The following is an 18,637-nucleotide window of genomic DNA, read 5'->3' on the forward strand; positions in this document are numbered from 1 at the left end:
TCGGGTGAGGATTAAAAAAAAAAAAAAGTCACATATGACCTGGGGCAATTCCTAAAGATATGGGACTGCATTGTGCATTTCAGCATGTCTAGCAACCCTGATCCTTCATCGCTAACTTGCAGCAGTACTCTCCCCCAATCATGTGACAACTAAAAATACACACACACTCCTATTCTCAAAGTGGCCTCTAACGCCATTGAAAACACTCACTATACAATACACTCAAGCCAGGAATCATTTACATAGTGATCTCCATTTTTTTTTTAAGTTGAATTATTGGAGAGGTCCCTTGTTAAGTTCCAATTAAAATGGAGGATAGATTGATGGATTCTCAAAAAAATAGTGGCGAGTGGATAGAATCTGTTATCCTTTATATCGGTATTTTATTTAAATTATAAACAGCTGTAACTTTTCAGTGATGTATAACAACAGATACTTATTTTTTTTCTCACTTACTGGCTGGTGGGTCAGAGGGGATTCTGCCAGGGTTCAGTTAGTTAACTGTAAGTTAAAAGTCAGATATTGATCACGAGGATTGCCAAGCTGCTGGAGAAAACTTTCCTTTGAACATCACCAGCAGCTTCTGATACACTGTCCTCAGTGTGATAGTCTAATCAGCATCACTGAGAACAGCATGTTAGCTGCAATGGAGACTGGAAATGTGAGTTTCTAACATTTTCATCTTATTTAGTGTGAGGTTGACTCTGCCTTCAAGACGCATAAGGTGGGTGTATCTGTTCGTTGGGTTAGCTTATGTGTGTAACAAACAAGCACCAAAATCTCAGTTGCTTTGAGTAACAAATATTTATTTATTTTTCCTTATACTCTATGTCAGTTATAGATTAGCAGCTGGTTCTGGGCTCATCATAATCTGTCTAGAACCTGGATTGCTAGAACAGTCACCATCTCAAAAATTGCTTTTCACTATATCAGAGACAGAGCTTGGTGAACTGGCTTTTAAATTACCAACTGGCTACGACAAAGCTCACTTCCAATTCATTTTATAAGCCAAAAAAAATTAAATAGTTATACATTATTCTAAGGAGGATGGGAAGTATAATTTCATTGTGTCCAGCAGATTCTGGAAATACATGGTATACTACACTAATGACAACTCTGATGCTTAATTTCCCAAACATGAAAAGAGAATTTAGATGCTGGGCAACCCAAATACAAGAGGACAAATGTCCACTAGAGACTGTCTTATTTATATATTTTCTATATACTGTCATGCTCAGTCTACTGAGTTGCTATTAGTAACATAGTGATTGATGAAGAAATGTTTGTTGTATAAAAGGATATGAATAAGGTGGTTTAACTTTCCAAAATTCACTATAATTGAGGCTTAAAGAGAGATACTTTGCTATTTAATTCCACACTGCAAAGCGTGATAAACATAAGTGGTGTTTGTATGCAATGTTACATTTTAGAAAGCTTGGGAGTTGGAGTGGTTCACTGGAAAGAGAAAAAAGAAGCTTCCTTCCAATCTTGCTTTGAATGTGTACATTTGTTGGTTTCCCCGACAGTGGGGATACTTTCTCTTGTGCCTAGTGTACAGTTTGGTACATGGCAGGCATTCAGTAAAAGTAGTTCTAATATATATCATTAGCTGTGTAGTCTTGGGGAAGCCCCCCTCCCTGACCCCACACACAAACACACACAATGTATTAGTTATGTCTGCCTTTTGTATTGTAAGGATCTCCCAGAAGGAGCAATATGATAGTGTAATTGTGGTTGTCATGTAATGTACTTCCACACAGTGCCTGCCACAAGGTATTCAGTATAATGAATATTCAGTAGAGCGTTGTTGACTTTAAAACACTAAATAAGCATTTGCTCTATTTTTATTGTGGAATGGGGTGGATGCCTAAGAAAGCATAAGTTTGTTCAGCGTGCTGGGGCTGAGAAGTTGTGGGAACCTGGTTCCCATCAAATCAACACTAATAATGTTCAACAGGCTTCGTTCAGATCTCTCAAAGGTCAAACACTTTACAACTACCGATGGGCTCCCCAAGCTCGCTTTCCTTCCGACGCGAACCCCGGCCCCGCCCGCCGGCCCGCCCGCCGCTTGCCAACTGCCGCAAAGCCCCGCCTCCCAGGGCGGCCCGCCAATCGGCTGCGCGGACCGGGCCCAACCCTCGCGAATCATGTGACGCTCGCAGGCCCCTTCCGGCGCGTCGCGGGCGGCTGACGTCGCCGGGGACCGGCGTCGCGTCTGGGCTGGCCGGCGGCGGCAGCGGCGGCGGCGGCGATGGCAGCGGACACCGAGCGGGCTTGAGGGTTCGGACCTGCTCCCTCCCGCGCGACCTCGGGCCCGACCCGTCTCCGAGGCCCCAGTTCGCTCCGCTCCCGCTTCCACCCGGCGCTGCCTGGGCGGAGGCGGAGTTGGAGGCGGCGGCGGAGGCCCGGGCTGGCCGCCCTACTAGTGTCCCGGCTCGGCCCCGGACGGCCCGACTACTGTGCGGACAGGAGGCCGAGTCGGTAAGAGGCGGCGGCGGCGTCGGCAGCTGGGCGCGGAGCCCGCCGGACCCCGCCGGGCCGCCCGGGACGCCCCGACGCTGGTGTCTCTCCGGCGCGCTCCCTCCCGCGTCCCTCCCTGTAACTCGCCGCCCCTATTGTCTGGGCGCCGCCGCTCCCTCACCCCCTCCCTTCCTTCCCCCCTGCTGACGGCCGGACGGCTGTCAAACCTGGAGGCGTCTCCCGCTCCCCGCCAGCGCCCTCTGAGCCTTTCCTGTCTGCCCCTGGCCACCCGCCCCGCATCACTCCCCACCTATTTGGTGGCCCCGCGGCCATTCTCTGACCCTGGCTGCACTTTCCAGGTGTTGCATCTTCTTGCTGATGCTCTCTTCGCACCCAGTTGTCATCTCTCACAACTTAAACCACCCTCCTTTTTTGCCATTCTTTTTCGCTTTTTTTTCTGTTTTTACTCCTCTCGGTTCTTTCCACCCCTCCCCCCCCTTTTCTCTTTTTGACCCTTGCCCCATAGACTGTTTTACTTTGTCTTACTTTTCCTTAATTCAAATCCCTCCTCATCCTTCCCTCTCCGCCCGAGAAATCTAGCCTTTTCTGCTTACTCACACGGAAGTATCACCGGCAAATTAATTATGCGTCTTAACTCTATTACTTCTTATGGATTTTAAGTTTCAGTCTAGAAAATGTTAATGAACCCCTTAGTAAATTGTTCCTGTGACTAACAGAAGTGGTTGATTAGATTTCTACACAGTTAAGTAACTGCCGTACATGTTGCAAACTGACCAGACCACTATTAAAAATATTCATATTTTTGTTCCTTTTACACCAAATAAACTTCTGGCCGAGCTTCCTGTTAACTTCAGTGCACTAATCTTTGCTGCTGCCATGGCAGGAGGACACTTCCGCCCCAACCATGAGTATTTAAGTTTGATTTTACATATTTTTATGCCAAATATTGGTGTTATTTTTCCCGCCTTATGTATCAGATTCTTTCAAAAAGTAAAGGACAGTTTTACTTATTTTTTATTTTTTTAGTATAATTTAATTTAATTTTTATTGAATTTATTGGGGTGACAGTCGTTAATTATATAGGTTTCAGGTGTACAATTCTATAGTGCATCACTACCCCAAGTCAAGTCTCTTTCCATCACCATTTATTACCCCTATACCCTCTTCTGCCTCCCCCCACCCTCCCTTCCCTCTGATAATCACCATACTGTTGTCTATTTCTAAGTTTTTTGTTTTTTTGCTTAATCCCTTCACCATTTTCATCCAGCCCCAAACCCTCTTCCCCTCTGACAGCTGTCAGTCTGTTCTGTCTCTGAGTCTGTGTTTGTTGTTAGGTACTGGTTCTTTTGAATATGACCATACTTTTAAAGCAAGTACACATTTGTGTGTTTTCCTTTTTAAACTTGGAGGGAGCATTGTCATATTAGTAATTTTAAATATCAAAAAGGTTTTAGGGATCTCTTTGAATTCCTGATTACCTGTTATCTTTTGATAAGGCTGTCTTAAAATGCATTTATATTACTCAAGTACTAGATACTTAGTGAAAAAGAGGCTACATCAAATCGTGGCCCTTGTGGCCAAAAGGATAGTGACCTAGAGAGGAATAGATACTCCTTTGCAGTTTTTTGTTTGTTTGAACATTACAGCCACTTTTATTGTCACTGTTCAAATCGACAGAAACACTGTCTATATTGAAATACTGTAGAAATGAATTACCAGAATTAAAAAAAATTTCCATCATTGTGGCTCATTGAATTCAATGAAGTATAAGAAAGAAAGTTCCTTTGCAACTGTATATGTTAGATTAGAATGACTGAATCATTTGCTACCAAGGTGGAAGGTCATAGGTAATGAAAAGTCTGAATCACAAAAGGAATTGCTAAAACCTTCACTGGCAGAGAAGTGTGTCTTTGTGTGTTCTTCAGAGCCATATCAAAAGTGTATTACAAGACACTCAGTAAATATGTGTTTAAAAATTTGGTTAATTTGTTCTCAAGAATTTCATTAGTCATATTCCAAGGACACTTAGCTCTCTTGATTTTTCAAAGACAGAAAAACATGTTCAGTCGTTATTGTGGAGAGTTTTCTTAGGTATTTTCCAAGTTAAATGTAAAGCACTGTAGTCATTAGTTAGTTTTAATACCCATCTATGTATTCTTTTTAAGTAGTTATCTTTTTAATGTTCTTTTTCTTAATTCATTGTCATGATTGCCTGTGAGTTGCACAGTACTCTATCTAGAGATAAATTCAAATTTCTTAAAAATTTGGCAGTTATTTTAACTTATCTCATAATGTTTTTCGATTTTTGTTTAATTCGTTACACATTTTATGCATCAGAATCTAACTTTGTTTTTCCTCTTGAGGTAGTGAAAAGAGAATACTGAAGAATAGGATCTCAAGATGAGTAAAAAGCCCCCAAATCGTCCTGGAATCACTTTTGAGATTGGTGCTCGTTTGGAGGCACTGGACTACTTACAAAAATGGTATGGAAAATATGGAGCTCTTGACCTGCCCCACAATACTGTAGTCTTATGTCTGTTGGTTCATTGCTGTTCTCACAGTGGCAGGAACATTAATGTCACATTTTGAATATGCATATGCATTATTTCTTAGTTTTCCTACTCTTCACATCTTGCAGGTTTAGCATTTAAACACTGTTGCTACACAGAATCATTTTAATCACGATCATTTTAGGTGATCTTCAAATAATTATATAGAATATGAGATATAAAGAGAGTATCAGTATCCTTGTGTACTTAACATGAGCTATATTGAGGTGGGAGGGGGGCATTAATGCAGATAACTAGCTTCCCAGCTTTTGGATAAAACTTTTAAACTACAGAATATGTTGATAGTGAGCATAGTCATTGTTCACTAGCCCACTGGAAACCAAAATCCACTTTACCTCCCCCTTCCCCAGAGTGCAGTGTCCTAAAGTCAGGTTGTTACTGTGTTTCCTAGTACACAGGCAGCCCTTTTGGACCTTCTCTTATTTCTTCTCCTATGCTGGCCATCTGTGATAAGTGGTGAATTCAAACACCTCAGTGTACCCCTCATCATGTCATGGGGAAAATTAGTTTCATGAGATAAAGCCACCACCTGGGAAGGAGAGATGAGGACACAGCACACAAAGGTCACCTGATCACAGTAAGAATAACGAGGGTACTTTCTCATTCTGCTTAGCTGGCCTCTAGTTCTGCTCTCTGGGACGACATCTCTTGTTGCCATTTTCTGCTCCCTACCCTGAGAGGGGCATTGGAGGGTTTCCTCTCCTGGGCGTGGTGCTGCCTCAGCTCCTCGGAAGTCCGATTATTTTGATGAGGGGCCTAGCAGTTAAGCAACTCCAGGACTGGCTACCAGGCTTTTTGACATTTTCTCTCACTATGCCTCCCTTTGAAACACTGGGCATTTTGTAGATTTGCTTTTCATTGATTTAAGTCAACTTCCTGTGTTGGCAGTGGCAGGTGGAGAAAATCTTGTTTTGTCATATTTGAAAAATATGGGGCTTTTGTCTCTTAGCCTCTGGCGTTAGAACTCTCCACATGTCCCTGACCCCCAGCCTAATGGACTGTCTTGTGGCCTCTGCTTTGGGACAGTTTGAAACTACAGTTTGAGATGGGAAGGCACAGCTATTTGGCTCATGCCGTTGAGCTACATCTTAGTGGATACTTCTTTGTAGGGGACATAATTGTTACTCTCTTCTGGTGCAGGGTGTACACAGTAGTACTCAGGAGGGGCTTGGGAAACACCTGGGAGGCAGGCACTAGCATCCCTACTGGTCATAAAAATCATCTCCAGACATTGCCAAATGTTCCTGGGGTATCAAGCATGCTCCTGAGTGAGAGCCACTGCATTAGACCAACAGGGGATGCCAGCTTAGTCAGCTCTCGGGTTCTGAACTGACCAAAGGAAGCTTTTTACTATGAAGGCACACTTTTGAATCTCTGTGTCATACAAGAGTATGAGAAATGTTACTTCTTGCTTCTTTGATGTTAATCTTAAATTCGTCTTCTTTTTTTTTAGTTACTAAGTTTTTGAATTACTAGTTAACTCATATTAATAATATATTTTCTTAGGCTTCCAAACCGACAAAATTGCAGTTGAACTGATGTCAGTTTTGGAGAAACACTTAGTTTATTAGTTTCCTCAGTGACTTGCAGGGATGTTCACATAATTTACTTTGGTATTAGTAAGAAATTCACTCTAAGTGCTGAGATGTTTACTTATTCAACAGTTGTTAAAATGATGATCCAGTAGTTAAAGTAAAAAGATTATTTAAAAAAAACAACACACTTTTAAAATCAAACCCAAGTGTCCTTTTAGAGAGTTTGGAATTTCAGAGAACAAATGAAAATTCTACCTTAAATTTTTTCATTGTCTTATGCTTCCCACCATGAAACTCCTAAGTACTTAGGTAGGGTGATAACATGCATATAGACGCATTAATGGAATTTGGATTTAATTTTAATGACCCCAATAATAATAGCCTCTTTAAAGTAAGTAAACCTTAGCTAAAATAATTACGTGATAATCACTAAACTTGTCATCAGTTTGATTTTTATGAGGCTATTTATATGAAAATTCTAGCATTCTGCTATAGTAGAGTCCATAATTAAAAAGTAAGAGTGTTGTATACATATTCTAGGTAAATGAAAGAAATAATTTTCCTATTGTGACTTTGTTTATTAATGTCAGTGGTCTCAAGAACTAGTTAGACTTGGATGACCCTATAATTTAGTATTAAAATGCTTTATCATAGGATAATAATGAATTGCTAAGATTTACTGAGTTTTATGTGGAGCACAAAAGCAATTCATGAGATCTAACAGAGTTTATTTCCAAATGAGATAAACTTTATTTGCATTGTCCCATTTTTTAAGGGCCATTCTGTATTTCATCTAAATTTTATAAATTTTTACTTTACTATCAGGTGAAAGAATAGAAGGATTGAGTGTTGAGAAACTTTGATATTCTTGTGAAGGCAGAATAGTTAAAATACACTGAAATACTTCCCCTCTCCCTCCCAGCCCCCCTGGCCTATTATTGTCTTTCACATTCTCTTCTGTTGTGTCCATATGCATGCTTAGTCTCTCCATTCAATCAGAAAGCTGTTGCGTCCCTATTTGACGAAATTTCTTTTGAATTATTATAGACATTGGACAGAGAGGGAGGAGCAGGAGTGAAAATACTGCTTATTGTCTCTGCACGCAAGGCATTTATGATAAGTACTGTATCTGTTGTTAAGGAAATAACATCACATGTTGGTACTTTCCCTTTGAAAGAGAAAAGCAAAGGAAAAGTTGTGATAGTTGAGCACCCAAATGCAAATTTGTCCTATGTGTAAAAAGTTTTTCCTGTATGAAAAAGGAAAATAATTTTACTATATGCCCTATACATAGAAGGATAAACTCTAAATTTACTAGATAGAAATACACTGAAGGTTAGCTTCCACTTTGGTTTAATAGAAAGACTCAGTATAGTTTTCTTAGGAAAAGTACATTATTACTACTTGAATAAACCATATCCCACACTCTTTAAACTTCATAAAGATATTTCAGCCTTGAAAAATACACTCTACAGTTATTTATTTATTTTTATTTTTTTGGTATGTGCCCCTAGTGGGAACTGAACCCGGGACTCTCTGGTCCGCAGGCCGACGCTCCAACCGCTGAGCCAAATTGACTCACTACATTTTTAAGTAGTGATCTATTATTTGTTGTTGTCAAAGTGACCTTATAGTTACATCAGAGAACTTACTGATGGTTTGATTATTTACCCATATTACTGAATGCAGGTCCTGAGAATCCATTGTGAGAAGCCAGTCATCTTCAGTTCCAGTATGTGGTTTTGATACTTGGATTTCTTCTACACTGACTAATGCTAATTCCTACTGAGTAGTGTGGATTGCTTTAATTTTTAAAAAGTTTGTAGTTTTACTTGAAACATTTAATTTCTTTCTTAAAAGTTTTTTTTTTTTTAAATATTTTTATTGATTTTTTTTTTAGAGGTAGAGGAAGGGAGAGAAAAACAGTAATGTGATAGAGAGACATCGATCAGCTGCCTCCTGCATGCCCCCTACTGGGGATTAAGCTAGAAACCGGGGCAAGTGCACTGACCTGGAATTGAAATGAGACCTCTCAGTCCTTGGGACAGCACTCAGTCCACTGAACTACACTGGCTGGGTAATATGGGTAATTCTTTTTATTTTTTTCCCCCCTCCTGAGGACATTTTTCTATTTTTTGATCAGATAGAGTGGGAGGGAGACAGAGAGAGAGAGAGAGAGAGAGAGAGAGAGAGAGAGAGAGAGAGAAACATCGACGTGAAAGGGACACATCAAGTGGTTGCCACCCACATGACCAACTAGGGCCGGGGACAAACTGCATCCGAGTTACGTGCCCTTAGCGGGAACCAAACCCGGGTCTCTCTGGACCGCAGGCCAATGCTCTAACCGCTGAGCCAAACCAGCCAGGGCAATATGGGTAATTCTTGACCTTGGTTGGCTTATCAGTAAAATGGAAACAGTGTTACTGGCATTTACTTACAGGATTCTTTTAAGGATCAGGTAAACGTTTACTTTTGCTTCAAACGCTACAAAATAATACATAATTATAAAGCACTGAGGTAAATACAAGGGAAGGAGAGTTAAAAAAGAAATCTTCGGGATTTGGAGACTTAAGTGTACATATATGTTTTTTAATGTAGCATTAGTCTTGGCATGAGAAGGGCCTGGAATGTAAAGGGAAAAATAATGTCTTTGCAACAAACTATAATCCATCTTTTTGAGGTGATAAAATCTTTGTTTCTGCAGAGTTTTATGGTTTACAGAGCACCCTTGCAAATATTAAAGTATCTAATCATTTTGAATATTGTTCAATAAGAAAAGTGGTAAAACCATACTGGTTTTGACTACTGATTTAAATTTTGTCTTTTGATTGAATTTAAAATAGTTACTTAATAGCAAGTGATTTAATTTTGAAAACAAGTCAAACAGTATGCTCTGGTGTTACTCTTAAAATAAACTTGAGATATAGAATCAATTTAAAACATTCAGATGAGTTATGCTCTTCTGACCTTTTTTGGAATGTTTCTATTTAATTCTCTTCTAGATCTAAAGGAAAGGAAAATGAAAGATTAAAAAATGTGGAGATGTCTCCAAGTATCAGAATTTGATAGAACAGTATAAATTTGAATTGGCAAATGCTGTTTCCACACATTTGGAGTTTTTTGAACTGTATGGAACATTTACAAATGTGAGTTTTTAAAATGTTCATGAACAGAATTTTAATAGAGTGGGAAAGTTGAGGAAATTTAGAATGATGCAAGTACAAATACCTTCTAATTTAAGTACATGTTTTCTGATTAAAAAGGCTTGCTTTTTGTAATTGTATTTAGCTACTCAAAAGAAAGCAGTAGAGATAAGTTATGCAATCTATATTTGGAGAAGAACACTCTTGAAAGTAGTATACAAATCAAATTTAAAAACTGAAATTGTATTTAAATTATATTAGGTGAGTTTGAAATTTGTAGAAACCTTAGGTGAATATTTTTAAGATAGAGATTATTTTGCTAATATGAATAAAATTTTGTCTATTTGTAAATTGGGTTTTTCTAAATCTCTGTATACTTGAAAAGTATTGATTCTTATTTTGAGTTACTACCTTTGAAAACCTGATTCCAGCTATAGACTCAGAAAATTGTACGGTCACATTTATACATGAAAATAATTGAATTGTATGTTATAGGTTCTCATAGAAAACTTACCCATGGATTCCAGATTAAGAATCCTTGCTGCAGAGAATTTCAAATTGAAATGAATAAGGTTTCTTTTTAAATTTGGAGATGCTTGACATTTAGAAAGTCACACATTTTGAATCTTACATCTAAGTGAGCTGTTTAATCATCAAGCATGTCTGTAGCAGTGCACAGCATTTTAGTTCTTTCATTTTTAAAATTTCCACAAAAGAAAGCCTGAAACACTTTTAAAGTTCTCCTCTCTTCTTCCTACAAAACAATGTTGAAAAGCAAGAGTAGAAATGGAAGATAATTTAACTGCAAGTCAGAAAATGTGGCTTGTAAGTGCTATTCTGCCACGAACTGTGTGACTTTGGAGAGTTACTTTTCTGCTTTAATGTCCTTAAAAGGAGGGTGTGAGTTAGTAGATGATCTTTCGGTTTCCTAGAATTAGAAACTTAAATTTAAAAAATCTGCCTTCCACCTATTCAGTGATGAAGTGGTGACAGATTTCTAAGTCTTACATAGTAGGTATGACAGACTCGAGGTAGAAGTGAGATAGACAAGGGGTAGGAGTCATGTAGTTTGTTCAGACTGCTTGTCACTGGAAGAAAAACTGAGTTGAAAAAAGTAGAGAAAGGTGAATATATTTTGGAACAAAAATACAGAGGTTTGAACTATTTGGAGTTTAGTGGTATTGTGCAGGTTGTTACTCTTTATCCAACCTACTCTATCACTCATTTGAAATTTTTCCATTGTTTAATTTTGAAATTACTTAGAATCATACCTATTGGCTTAAAAATGTATATTTGTTCAATCGTATACTTGATTGAGCTCACTTTCTATATGGTACCAATTAGCAAATTGCTTCTCTTGCAAAGTTAATTGATACTAAAGCTTTTAAAGTAATTCAAGTGAAGTCTAGAAGAGTGATTCTCAAACTTTAGTCTGCATTGGAATCACACAAAGGGCCTGTTAAACATGGATTGCTGGGCCCAACACCCTCAGCTTCTGATTGAGTAGGTCTGAGAGAGCTAGTTATTTGCATTTCTAATAAGTTTCCCGGTTATGCTGATAATGCTGGTGTGGGGACCACATATGAGAACCACTGATTTAGACTATATAGAATTATTAACCGGAAGATAAAGTCTTTGAAGTGAACAGCAGTGGAAATACCAGGATTTATAGTCTGCTTTTAAATATTTCTGTTAGTTGGAGGAAATAAAATGTAAGTACATTGCAGAGTGGTGCATGATTCAGAAATCTTTTTTGCTGATTTTCATTAGAATTGGATATGTTGCCCTGGCCGGTTTGGCTCAGCGGTTAGAGCGCCCGCCTGCGGTCCGGAGAGACCCGGGTTCGGTTCCCGCTAAGGGCATGTACCTCGGTTGCAGTTTGTCCCCGGCCCTGGTTGGTCGTGCGGGTGGCAGCCACTCGATGTGTCCCTTTCACATCGATGTTTCCCTCTCTCTCTCTTCCTCTCTCTCCCTCCCACTGTGTCTGTACAAAAAATGGAAAAATGTCCTCGGGTGAGGATAAAAAAAAAAAAAGAATTGGATATGTTGACTTACGCATACTTTGATGTGCTTCAATATTCTTGCTCCTCTCTCTGCAATCTCCAGTCCTATCTGGCTGGATAGTTGTGGTTTAGGCCTCTGTTGCTAAAAACAAAACACTTCATGGTTTTGTTAATCATGGATTGACTTTTATGAGATTTGATTTCTGTAATGATTTAGGATTTCTAGGATATATTCATTATGTCACTTGAATTTTACAAGAAGCCTGTCAGGTGAGGGATGATCTTTACCAGTTTAGAAATGACAGATTTGAGGTTCTGAGATGTTAACGGTTTTATTCCAGTTTATCTGGCCAGGGAGTCAAGTCTTGCAGCCATGTTCTGTTGGCTTCAAGTCTAGTGTTCTCTTACTGTACCCCTTTGCTTCATGTATAGATGCCCTGAAGCTTTGAACCTCAGCTCCAGGAGCAGTTGGGCTCAGTGTTCACAGGCCATCTTAGTTCCTGACTTGCTCTGGCGATTGCACGTGTCTGGTGTTTAGAAAGGGCCCTGAGAGTTCAGTGTGCCTGTGTCACTTGTCCCGGAATTACAGCACTTCTGCATGGCCAGTTAATTTCAGGTTTGTCCATCCTGCAGTCTTCCTCCCAAGCTTAGCTTAGAGTCCAGCCTTCAAGCTGACGATTTCCTAGCCTCCTACATAAATGTATAATAGTGTAAGTCCAGGAACCTTAGGCTCGTTGTGCTTTGCTTTCATATGGTAGCACAGGGTGGAAAAAGATACAGGACAGTTTTATTTGCTGATCTGACATTTGGTTGAAGCTCAGCCATCACATATAAATAGGCATCCAATTTCCTATTTGTTACATCATTCCTGCTGAATATTAATATATTATTATTATATGTGTTGTGAGATTTTATACTTGGCACATCACATTATATAATGCTTTAATTTGTGATGGGTGGTTGATTAAAGCCACTTGCTGGGAAATAGTTTGTCATGGTAGATGGCAGTCAGCTCTACTAAAAAGAGAGTTTTGCTGTTAATTTGTAATGCTTAAGGATTTTTACCTTTGTTTTTAAATGAGTTTTTTTTTGTTTTGTTAATCCTCACCTGAGTATATTTTTCCATTGAATTTTAGAGAGAGTGGAAGGGAGGGAGAAAGGGGGGGAGAGAGAGAGAGAGAGAGTGAAAAATATCTATAAGAGAGAGACATTGATTGCTTGCCTCCTGCATGCTCCCCGACTGTGGCCGGGATCAAACCTGCAACTATAACCCAGGTAAGCGCCCGTGACCAGGAATCAAGCCTGTGACACCCTAACCATGGAACCACACCGGCCAGGGCTTAGTTTTCTTAACAGAGAGAAAAGTATTAGTTTTAAGTTTTAAATGTCACCAGTATAATTTTTAAAAACCTAACATGATATTGAAAAGGCAGTTTAGTTTTATTATTTTCATACAATAGCAAATGCTTCTTAGCATTTTTATATGACTGTATTTGAAGAGCTGTTGACCACTACCTTCTACAGATCATTAGTCAACACATAAATTTTTTCTTTATCCTCACCAGAGGACATTTTTTACATTTATCTTCACATAGAGTGGGAAAGAGAAAGGGAGGAACAGAGAGAGAGAAACATCGATGTGAGAGAGACACATTGACTGGTTGCCACCCACATGACCCCAACCGGGGCCAGGGACGAACTGCAACCAAGGTATGTGCCCTTAGGGGGAACCGAACCTAGGACTCTCTGGTCTGAGGGCCGACGCTCTAACCACTGAAAAAAACTGGCCAGGGCCAACATGTAAATTTTAAAAATTAAATTAGAAATTGATATGCAAGTATTTTGTTGTTTCAGTAATTATAAAACTTTGAATGAATTGTTGCAATAAAATTGAAGAAAAGATGTGTATTTACTTAAAATTCAGTGTGTCTTAAAAGTCTGTTTTTTATTGCCCACCCCTCCACCCCCAAATCCTCTTCAGTTAAATAAATAAATGTTCCTAGTACATCATGGTTAGGCAAAGCACTGAAGTATAAGCTACTTACATGAAATCACGTATGTGCAACCCTGGCCCCTTTTACTCGCAAAAGGTGCCGAGCAGAATTTATTGAATTTTGGTGGGTTGGTAAAGAATGGACCCCAAAGTTTTGGGGATATGAAATCTGGTTACCATTGGAAAAAATGGCAAATGAATTGTGACTTACTGGTTGAAAACTAAGCATGTTTGTTAAACTAGCTTGGCAAACTTAACTTCATTTTTAAAGCCACTAAGTGTTTTTCTTAGTTTTGTAACAAGTAATCCCTACATTTTCTGTTTTAATTTTTAAATTAATATTATGACAATTTTCAAGTAGCATAAAAGTTAAGTTACTTTTGCATATTTATTTTCTATAATAAAATAAAAGGTATTTTTTGTAGTCTTTGGGCTAACAAAACCAACTTGAGGAATTTTATTTGTAGCAAAAGCCGAAGATTACACTTTTAAGAAAAGATAAACAGGTTATATAATTGGATATTGTTTTTATCTGTTTTCAGTAGTTCTTAGTTAAGAACCCCTATATTTGAAACATTGCAGTAAGTGTGACAGTAGCTACAAAGCATCGGTTGCAAGATGCCTGCCAACTACTATTAATCAAAAGCAGTGTTTAAGGACAGGCAGGCACATCTCAGTTCATGGTCCACCACCTGCTTTTACTTGCACAAGTTCCTTAACCTTTCAGATCCTCTGTGAGTTCCCTTTAATAACTGGGAAAATGATAGTTCCCAACTCTGGCTTCTTTGAGGATTAAGCAAGACAGTGCGTATTAAAAGCCTGTTGTGGTTTCTGCCACGCGGTAGGTACTTAGTGTTAGCTTTAATGATGATAATAGCACGAACATTAGTTTTTCTAAGAAAGTAGAATCTCCTGGGAGAGCAGTGTAAATTCACTAGGCATATAAACATATGCTATAGTAGTAAAATAATTTTGTAAGTGCTGAACATTAAATAGAAACTGGTTGGACTGTACACTGTTAGAGTTTCGAATTTTGTGAAAAAATTAATGAGTTTGGTTATGTTAGACTGAACGAACTATATGAAGTACATAAACGCGGAGTAGATTACTGGTAGAGTAGGAAAGGAATTTTTTGTAGTCTAATTCTTACTGTGGGAGATGGTGATGAGGATAAAGGCTATGGTGTAGGTCTTTTGATCCGGTTAGAACGAGTGGTATAAATTAATGTAGACATGGCAGGAGGTTCAGGTGCTAAGGAGGTAGGAATAGGAGTTTAAGCCTAGTGTTCTGAAATGAAACCTTAATTTGAAAGGTGACTTCCACAGGCTCTGAGGGAAAAGACACAGCTAACTCTGATATTCCCCGTTACCTGCTGCAGAGGTTGTGGCCAGGTGGGAAGCAGGGGCTCTGGCAAGCTTGTGTGTCCTGGGGAATGAAGGGGTCTGAAAAGACCTGAGGAGTAATGTGATGAGACAGTATCCAGTGTTGGAGATGTCATTGTGACATGTTATCTGAAGGCTCTGCAAGGTCTAGATGCATTTCTATTTATTCTTCATTTTGGAATACAAAGTTTGAATTAATCAAAATGATTTTTGTTTTTAGTGTATTGTTCTTAACTGAAAAACGAACATGCATTATCCAAAAGCAGTTCATTTAGCCTGGTCTGTGTGGCTCAGTGGTTGAGGTTCAACCCATGCACCGAGAGGTCACCAGTTTGATTCTGGTCAGGGCTCATGCCTGCTATCTCTCTCTCCCTCTTCCTCTCTGTCTAAAAAAATCAATAAAAACAAACAAACAAAAACAGTTGATTTTAAAATACTGTAACAGTATTAGGTGACATTGCTATTTTCGTTATAATCAGTGAGTGAATGAGGGAGAAAACACTTCTGAAAATTACAAAGTATAACATAAATTTAAAGTGCTCCCAGGAAGCTAAAATTTTTAGAAGGTTACTAGGGGATATTATGTTTGCTTTGGATTACATTCCATATTAATTTTTATTATTTGGCAAATAATTATAACAGTTATATGTAAGGAAGTTCTTACCTCTCTATTTTTAGTTCTAATGTTTTAGTCATTTTGTATGACACCTTGTTAGTTTCCTGATTGTGAAATTCTTATACAGAAAACTGTTTTGAATTGTTAATCTTAACTCCCTAAGATTCAGCTAACATTTAGATTATGTTTAAGTCATATTTCAGGTGTATTTTATTCTTTGAAAATTGAAGAACTGCTTTATCCATAACATTTAATTTCCATATTCTTTCTGGGTGCTACTGCAATAGATCTTTATTGTGCTAGCTGTTACATTATATTGTAATTATATTGACTTGTTTTATTCTCTTTTTCGTTTCCTTCCTGAATTTGGTTGACTGGAATAATGTCTTATTGGTATTTGTAGCTTTATTCTTACTTTTTGTGTCTGGTACATAGTGAATTAGAGACCAGTGGTTGTTTTACTAAATAAATGAGAAAGTATCAATTTTTAAAATTTACATAAATTAGAAGAAATGTTATAGTGTAATCAATATAAACAAAATGACTTGGAAATATATCATTTGAATAATTTATTGGGGGCAGTTTTGAAAAATTATTTTCCTTTTTTAATAATATGACATTTATTTAAATGATTAGCCAAATCTCTGAGTGAATTCTGATGGATATTCAATATTATCTGGCCTTGCTCAGTAGATTGTAACCTATCAATGAATAGTTAACAACTCTGTCCTTTTGCTTAAGTGCAAGAAATCAAGGATTTTCTTTGTCATTTCCATATGGTTGACTTTCTTTACCAATAGAGGTAAAAATCTGGATATGTCAAACTATAGAGAAATAAGAATGATTCCCCTAAATTCAAATAAAATTTGTTTTATTGAACTACATTGAACATAAAGGGATTTTTTTTTTTAATCCTCACCCGAGGATATTTTTCCATTTTTTTGTACAGATAGAGTGGGAGGGAGAAAGAGGAAGGGAGAGAGAGAGAGAAACATCGATGTGAAGGGACACATCGAGTGGCTGCCACCCGCACGACCAACCAGGGCTGGGGACAAACTGCAACCGAAGTACGTGCCCTTAGCGGGAACCGAACCCGGGTCTCTCCGGACCGCAGGCCGACGCTCTAACCGCTGAGCCAAACTGGCCAGGGCCATAAAGGGATTTTTAAAAGATCTGTTAGATTATAGTTCTGGCATAGCTGTATGCCCATCCTTCCTTTCTTCCTTCCAAGGATAATGGCACACTGTAGTTAGAGTTTTAATAGATAATTTTGCCTTCCAGAGTGATTTTCTCTTTTGATCATGAACCCCTTTGAAAATCTGATGAAAGTTGGGAACCCCCACCTCAAAAGACTGCTCATGTTTTTTTGAGTTAACATCTATACCAAACAAAACATTTTGCATATAACCTCAGGGAATCAGTCTCCTGATCTATTGGGTGAGTCAGGATAGGAATTCATCTGTGATGATCATTTCCATTTTAGGTTTCTTGCTCATTAGAATACTACCACAGTGATCCAAGAAATCAGTTGAGAGATCACAGTAGTAGAATCGTATGTATGAAAATTTTTTTAATTCATCAAGAATCTTTATAAAGTTTTCTCAGTATTTCTTCTTTTTAAAAAAATTCCTCACCTAAGGATATTTTTCCATTTATCATCAGACAGAGTGGGAGGGAGGGAGGAAGAGAGAGAGAGACAGAGAGAAACAGCCATGTGATAGAGCCACATCAACTGGTTGCCTCCTGCACAGCCTGACTAGGGCCAGGGACAAACTGCAACTGAGGTACGTGCCCTTGACCGGAATCAAACCCGCGACTCATTGGTCCACGGGCTGATGCTCTTAACTGCTGAACCAAACTGGCCAGGCATTCTCAGTATTTCTCAATGCAGTTTGTTTCCAATAAGCCAAGTAAACAAGAAAACCAGTTTTAGGGTGGGTCATTTTTCTTGTAGAGTTTGCTGAGAGTGAATTCTGTTCTCTAGGGTGCCAGTGCAAAGGACATGAGAGAGCGAGGTAGACCCAGAGCAATGGGGCAGTTCCTTATTTTCTACACAAGTAAATATTATTTAAGCAATGTATGCATTTCAAAACGGGCGTATAATAGGGAGGATAGAGTTTTGTGATATTTTGTGGTAACCGATGATGAGGGGTCAGAGCTCCAAGTGGAATGTAGGCATGAGGACTCACTTCTGGTGAGGTTGCCTTCTCTCCATCCCTTTCTTCTGAACCCCTGAGAGAGGCCGACCCTGGCTGTTGTTTTTTTCCTTCTTCTTACTGCTAATTGTTTTAACTCTGAAGCCTGTCTTTCACTTCTCAGATCTTTCATAAATGTCTGGGACTCAGCATAGTCACTATTCTTGAGCAGCTTTCCATGATTCAGCCTTTTAGAAAGATGACAAAATAGAAACATTATCACCACATCTTCCAAATTCAGTATGAAAAATCTTATGTTCCATTCACACTGAAATTATTATAAAACATAAACAATACATCAAAATAATTCTGTAATTCAAGATGGAGAGGCATTTGTGCATACATTTGTTTAACAAGATTTGTCATTCACTTTGTGTATCAAAGCATCATTACTATGGCCATATGCTAGGATGGGAATCACTTCACTGTGTAAACTATATGCTAAATTGCTATTTTGTGCATTTTTAACAATTATTGTAAAGATCTTGATGTTAAGATTTTTTTCTAGGGTGTAATTGATAGCCAAATAAAGTATAAATTGATGGAATTCCCTGTTTGTAAAGGGTCATTTTATTAGTTTGCTATTTGAGAGACCTTTAGTTTGAACCAAGTTTACCAGTTCAGTCTGAGTCCCACAATTCTCCTGTATTTACCTTACTGCTTACCATATAGTTTAGCCACAGGGGACGGGTTATTTGAAGTGTCCTTCATTCTCTGAT

At 38.6% G+C, this 18,637-nt stretch overlaps 1 protein-coding gene across 2 annotated transcripts in view; it reads left to right on the forward strand.

Moving 5' to 3' along the window:
• Positions 1–2,217: 2,217 nt before the first annotated feature.
• Positions 2,218–18,637, forward strand: part of PHF20L1 (PHD finger protein 20 like 1) — a 67,120-nt gene continuing 50,700 nt past the window's right edge. The window contains exons 1-2 of one of the 2 annotated variants that reach the window (XM_036264496.1): positions 2,218–2,481; positions 4,849–4,964. In XM_036264496.1, the coding sequence (XP_036120389.1) occupies positions 4,882–4,964 (83 nt within the window). In that variant the 5' untranslated portion in view covers positions 2,218–2,481; positions 4,849–4,881. Of the gene's footprint in view, positions 2,482–4,844; positions 4,965–18,637 lie in introns of both variants that reach the window. The other variant, XM_036264497.1, reaches the window with a different exon arrangement.

This window comes from Molossus molossus, unplaced genomic scaffold (genome assembly GCF_014108415.1).
Source record: "Molossus molossus isolate mMolMol1 unplaced genomic scaffold, mMolMol1.p scaffold_m16_p_16, whole genome shotgun sequence".
Classification (NCBI taxonomy): Eukaryota; Metazoa; Chordata; class Mammalia; order Chiroptera; family Molossidae; genus Molossus; species Molossus molossus.